The sequence below is a fragment of the Elephantulus edwardii genome, unplaced genomic scaffold (assembly GCF_000299155.1).
Source record: "Elephantulus edwardii isolate Elephantulus edwardi_28Jun2011 unplaced genomic scaffold, EleEdw1.0 scaffold00001, whole genome shotgun sequence".
Taxonomy (NCBI): domain Eukaryota; kingdom Metazoa; phylum Chordata; class Mammalia; order Macroscelidea; family Macroscelididae; genus Elephantulus; species Elephantulus edwardii.
Window position 1 is genome coordinate 14,874,506 of NW_006399751.1, and position 5,888 is coordinate 14,880,393.

General features: G+C 61.1%; 1 protein-coding gene across 3 annotated transcripts in view; it reads left to right on the forward strand.

Moving 5' to 3' along the window:
• The window catches only part of KIFC3 (kinesin family member C3), a 39,445-nt gene extending 35,517 nt beyond the window's left edge, over positions 1–3,928 (forward strand). For 2 of the 3 annotated variants that reach the window (XM_006878734.1, XM_006878735.1), the window contains exons 12-19: positions 270–374; positions 964–1,094; positions 1,595–1,718; positions 1,967–2,096; positions 2,191–2,420; positions 2,645–2,779; positions 3,345–3,453; positions 3,906–3,928. In XM_006878734.1, coding sequence (XP_006878796.1) covers positions 270–374; positions 964–1,094; positions 1,595–1,718; positions 1,967–2,096; positions 2,191–2,420; positions 2,645–2,779; positions 3,345–3,453; positions 3,906–3,910 — 969 coding nt within the window. In that variant the 3' untranslated portion in view covers positions 3,911–3,928. The remainder of the gene's footprint in view (positions 1–269; positions 375–963; positions 1,095–1,594; positions 1,719–1,966; positions 2,097–2,190; positions 2,421–2,644; positions 2,780–3,344; positions 3,454–3,905) is intronic. The other variant, XM_006878736.1, reaches the window with a different exon arrangement.
• The last annotated feature ends 1,960 nt before the right edge of the window (positions 3,929–5,888 follow it).

Genomic DNA, 5,888 nt, shown 5'->3' on the forward strand with positions numbered 1-5,888 from the left:
GGATGACGTCATGTCTGATGTGCATGGTGTCTCACGTGGATGACATTGTGTCTAATGTGGAGGATATGTCGCCGGTTGATGATGTCATGTTGAATGTAGACGATGCCTTGATCCTCAGCTCCACAGCAGTGAGCCCTCTTACGCACTAGCCGGTGCTGCGCTGTTGCTGGAGCAGAGTGGTCAGGGGAGGAGACTGGGCTTGTAGCTGGCGGGGCTCCTGGCCCAGCAGCTCTGCAGCCCCTCACCCTCCTTCTGCGTCCCTTCCTCAGGTGTTCCAGGAAGTGCAGGCCTTGATCACCTCCTGCATTGATGGCTTCAATGTCTGCATCTTCGCCTATGGCCAGACAGGCGCTGGCAAGACGTATACAATGGAGGTGTGTATTGCTCAGGGCCAGGTCCTGTGACATGGGACGAGGTCAGGACCAGGTTCCTCAGGGCCGGGTTCTTCTGTCCACAGGATGAGGTCAGGACCAGGTTCCTCAGGGCCGGGTTCTGCTGTCCACGGGACAAGGCTCAGGACCAGGTTCTGCTGGGCCAGGTTCCTCAGGGCCGGGTTCTCCTGTTCATGGAACAAGGCTCAGGACCAGGTTCCTCAGGGCCGGGTTCTTCTGTCCACGGGACGAGGTCAGGACCAGGTTCTGCTGAGCCAGGTTCCTCAGGGCCTGATTCTGCTGTCCATGCAACAGGGTTCGGGGCCAGTTTCTTCTCTGGCTCTGTGCACTGCCTGCAGCACAGAAATGGCATAGTGGTGCCATTTCAAGGTGGGGAAACTGAGGCCCAGATGCTTGCATCTGGTGCAGGTTGTTGTAGGGGCTAGATTGAAAAGCGGGTAACAGCTCCCAGCAGGAAACCTAAGATGGGTAGCCAGAGGGGATTGGGGGTGACAGAGGCCATGTGAGTCCTGGCATCATCGCCCCAACCTGGGTAGAGGCCAGGCTCATAGGGCCTGCCTCCTTCCTCCAGGGGAGCCCCGAGAACCCGGGCATCAACCAGCGGGCCCTGCAGCTGCTGTTCTCGGAGGTGCAGGAGAAAGCGTCCGACTGGGAGTACACCATCACCGTCAGTGTGGCCGAGATCTACAATGAGGTCCTCAGGTGGGCGCTTGCAGGGCCTGCTCTGCGGCCTGTGGGGTCCAGGGAGGCAGTCCATGGGGGCAGGTGAGCTGGAGGGCCCAGCAAGGGGCCTGTCTGTGCATCCTGACTTGCCCCAGTGGTCAGTGTTCTCAGGCCCCACTTTGATACCAGAGGGTAAGTGGGAGCCTGGCCCTCTGCACCGGCCTGGGAAACCCGCTCTGACACTGACTTCCCCCTGGTAGCATCCTCCTCTGTCAGGGGGCCAGGCCTTGTTACTTCCTGCGCGGGGGGTGATAAGTCAGAGCAGACAGATGTGCCCCTCACAGGACTTTCGGGGAATAGTCGGGGCTCCTCCTCTTCAACTGCAACACCAGAGCCAGGCTGACCTACAGAAGGCTTTCTCAAAAGTGTGATGGGTACAGGACACATTCCAGATTGAGGGCCCAGGGAAGTGCCAGCAGAGGCCTGGAGGAGAGTCTGGGAGGAGGGGGTGACTGTGTGCTGCCCCCCCCCCCCCGCAGGGACTTGCTGGGGAAGGGGCCGCAGGAGAAGCTGGAGATCAGGTTGTGCCCGGACGGCAGTGGGCAGCTCTACGTGCCCGGGCTGACCGAGTTCCAGGTGCGGAGCGTGGATGACATCAACAAGGTATGAGCTGGGGGCTGCCGGGAGTGGGGAAGTGCTGGGGACCCTGGTCCTGCCAACAGAGCGGCTCTGCAGCAGATAGAGGGTCCCAGAGCAGGCCATCAGGTGACTGGGGCAAGTCCCCCCACCCCTGGGAGCTCCTGTTTGCTCATTTGTAAATTAGGACAGTGACACTGCCCCTCTAAGGAGTGACCAGGAGGACACGGGTTCAGAGACCCCCCTTCCGAGCCCTGTGTCCCCTCCACCCCCAGGTGTTCGAGTTCGGCCACAGCAACCGCACAACGGAATTCACAAACCTGAACGAGCACAGCTCCCGCTCGCACGCCCTGCTCATCGTGACGGTGCGGGGTGTGGACTGCAGCACGGGCCTGCGCACCACAGGTGAGGGGGGCCCCCAGGCAGAGCACCCTGAGACCCGCGGGCCCACTGGACGGGGCAGCCTTGGCTCACCCCATGCCCTCCCTCCATCCCGCAGGGAAGCTGAACCTGGTGGACCTGGCCGGCTCCGAGCGAGTGGGCAAGTCGGGGGCAGAGGGCAACCGGCTGCGGGAGGCACAGCACATCAACAAGTCCCTGTCGGCCCTGGGGGACGTCATCGCTGCCCTGCGCTCGCGCCAGGGCCACGTGCCCTTCCGCAACTCCAAGCTCACGTACCTGCTGCAGGACTCGCTCAGCGGGGACAGCAAGACCCTCATGGTGGTGCAGGTAAGGTCCTCGGGTGACACCCCGGCAGATCTGACCACCTCGAGTACTCTACATATCCCTGCCCCTTGGCGTTTGACGTTACTATTTCTGCAGCTCCTCTCCCTCTCATCCGCCCGGGATGCCTTCTTAGAGCCCCTGGCTGTGAGCTGTGGGTCCTGTGAGACCACGGCTGCCTGGGTGAGGCCTGAGCTCTTCTGTGTCTCCCACCCCTACCCCCACCCCAGGTGTCCCCCGTGGAGAAGAACACCAACGAGACGCTCTACTCCCTCAGGTTTGCTGAGAGGGTGCGCTCTGTGGAGTTGGGCCCCGTGTCTCGTCGGGCAGAGCTGGGGTCCTGGTCAAGCCAGGAGCATCTGGAGGTATGACCACTGCCCACTGTTGTAGGCCTGGGGTTGGAGGCTCCTGGTCAGGGGCAGGAGAGGGTGGGGACGGAGCTTGGAGGGAGAGTCAAGGGGAAAGGGCTAGAGGAGCTGAGCCCAGCCCATGTTTCTTCTTGGCCTGCGAGCTGCCTGGCAAGGTCTTCAGCTGTTTGGAGAGGAGGCCTGGCACACAGGAGGGGCTTAGTAATAACAGGCTGGCTTCTTTATGTGCACTGTCTCATTTAATTGTTGCAAGAATTCTGCAGAGCAGGTGTACTTAATGCCCATTTTGCAGAGGTGAAAACTGAGTTTCGGGAAGCTAGGAGATGGGGGAAGGAGCCCTGGTGGTGTGGTTCCTTATGCATCAAGCTCCTACCTGAAAAGATCGACCAGCCACTGTGTGGGGGAAAGAGAAGCCGTTTCCTGCCATGGTCATTTACACCCTTAGAAAACCCAGTGCAGGTCCCCAGCTGTGGGGTGGGCTGGGTTTTCAGTTTAGGGGATGAAGGGGCGGGGACAGGAGGGAGGACCAGGGCTCTTAGCACCCTGCCCTTCTCTGCCACAGTGCGAATCTGCCTGCCAGATGCCCCAGCCCACTGCCCGAGCCCACTCGGCACCCGGCTCTGGGACCTCCAGCCGACCTGGCTCCATTCGGAGGAAGCTACAGTCCTCAGGTGAGCCTTTGGGGGTCAGGCCATGAGCGAAGGGGACACATGAGCCCCATCCCTGAGAGGATGGGTTTTTCCTTCCAAGTTTATGAACCATCTCCAGAGTCACCTCTGTAACTTCCCCTGCCCCCACGAAGGAGTCAGGGCAGAGGCTGCTGTCTGTTTTATGGAGGAGATGTTACAGTTGGGGCTGGCCACTTCACCCCCAGCTCCTTGCCAAAGCTGACCTAGCGAGCCCTGCACCGGGCCTCGGCGTCAGGAGGTGGGAAGGGCAGAGGTCATGTTCATTTCTCAGATGAGGAGTGAGACTGGCCAAGGTTACAGTCCAGGGCTCCAGCCCCGACTTGCCCTCTCCTCAGGGAGGGGACCTGTTGAGCCCTGTCTGGTAGGGGCAGCAGGCTCTGAGGGGTCTTGGCCAATGCAGGCCCCCTGTGAGACGCCTGTTGCTTTGATTTCAGCCTGACGGCTGGGGCTGCACTGTTGAGGTGAGTGTGGCCGCGGCCGCGGTGCCCACCTGCTCTGGGTTGCAGGTCTGTGCTGGGTTTGTGCGCTGAGAGCTGAGTCCTTTGCCCCCTGCTGTCTGTGCTTCTGCTGGGCTCCCTCCTGCTCTCAGCTGCACCCGCCATGCGCCTCAGGCCAGTGGACGAGACCCACCGTCCCGTGCTGACTGGCCCCCCTCCCCTCCTGCAGGAAAGTTGAGGCCGGTGCCTGTGTGATGGACACGGACATGCTGCGTGACGGGGCTGGGTCGGAGCCTTGCTGGCCTGCTGCTGCCCAAGTTCTAGGACCCAACAAGCTGAGGCGAAGAGTGTGGAGACCCCTCCCCGGCCCTGCCTCCCTTCAAGAGATGAGAAACATGTTCTGAAGCAAGTGTTGTCTGTGGCCTGTGGCTTGGCACCGCTGGCCTGGGCTGGGAAGGCAGACCTGGCCATCGTAGGGCCCTCGTGGGGAAGGCTGGGCTCTGTAGGAGGACCACCAGCTCCTCTCCTGGAACACGAAGGGCTGGGCAGCCCCTCTGGTGGCTTGGGTGGAGGAGGTACCTCCAGGAAGGCACTGTGGCCGTAGGAACTGGGCTGGGCTCCCTTCCATGGAGGGGCTCCCACCACAGGGCGCGTACCCCGCGTCCTGACGTCAGGGGACCTGCCCTGCCTTGGACTGTGTTTATGGCTGCAGAGGACGCCCGGTGGAAGTCTGCGTGACCCCACCTGTCTGACGTGGGCTCTTTTCTTGCTCACTGGCCTCTGGACTCCTATTTAAGAACTTTTGGAAACTTAGCCATTTTTACTTATTAAAATAAAAGACCGTTTTACACACGTGTAGCTTCCGAGTTGGTCTTGTGCACAAGAAGATCCTGGACACAGCGCTCCCCAGCGCCAGCTGACACCCCCTTGCTGGCTTGCCAGCCGCTCTTTTCTGTTGCCAGTGGTTGTGGCTGCCCCGTGTGCCCAGGGCCACTAATGGACTGCCCGTATGACTGGTCAGCTCAGTGCTGCAGATGGGACACCAAGCAGAGAAGTCTCGGGGCTTGTCAGTCCCAGGGACCGGGCAGTGCCCGAGCAAGCTGACCTCAGTGAGCACCACCCTGGCCCTGCAAGTCTACCCTGGTCCCAGCCTCCCCGGGGTGGGGGGGCGTCTGCCCAGACTGGATACAACTCAACAGCTGCGGCATTGGAGGGCAAGAGGCTGAATCCTGAGGCCACACCCCATCCTTTCTGGGACACGGCAGGGCCAGGGGAGCTCATTCTGGCCAGACAGGCCTCGGGGGACGACAGCTGTGCTCCAGTCCTGTCCCTGAGGCATGACTGGGGTGGAGGTGAGGAGGGTGCTGGGCTCCGGGCCAGTCCTAGTGGTGATCACGTCTGGCAGGACACACGTCTGGCATTCTGCAGTCCAACTGTTGGTCTTGGGCACCTGCCAGCCTTGGTGGGGTCCCCAGACAACTGGGAGTGTTACTTGGGTCCCTCTGTCTCTCCTTCCTCCTTGAGACAGTCTTGGACTGGCTTTGCTGCCAGTCCAATCACTTTGCTGCCCCCTGCAGGCCATGTAGCCGGGAGCCTCGTCTGGGGCTGGGAGGGCCTACAGGGCCCAGGGCCCAGGCAGATACACACTTGCAAAGAGCAGAAGAGATGTCCCTTCTCATGAGGAAACCAGAGAACAGTTATAAATTTAATAAAATTCACCTTATAAATTACAGCAACAGCCCTGGGGTGTGGCTCATGGACCCACAAAGCAAGAGCTGGGCAAAGCTGGACAGCTGTTACCGGAAACAGTCACTTGTCTGAGTCCAGGGCTGTGAAGGGGCCAGTAGTCCAGTGCCCCTACCTCTGGGACAGCCATGGGGTAGTGGCGGGGCCAGAGGCTCGTGGGCCGGTGGGCACCCAAAGTGGGAAACAGAGGCCAGGCCTCCACGTCGTACCAAGTGCCCCCACTCGCTGGGCTCC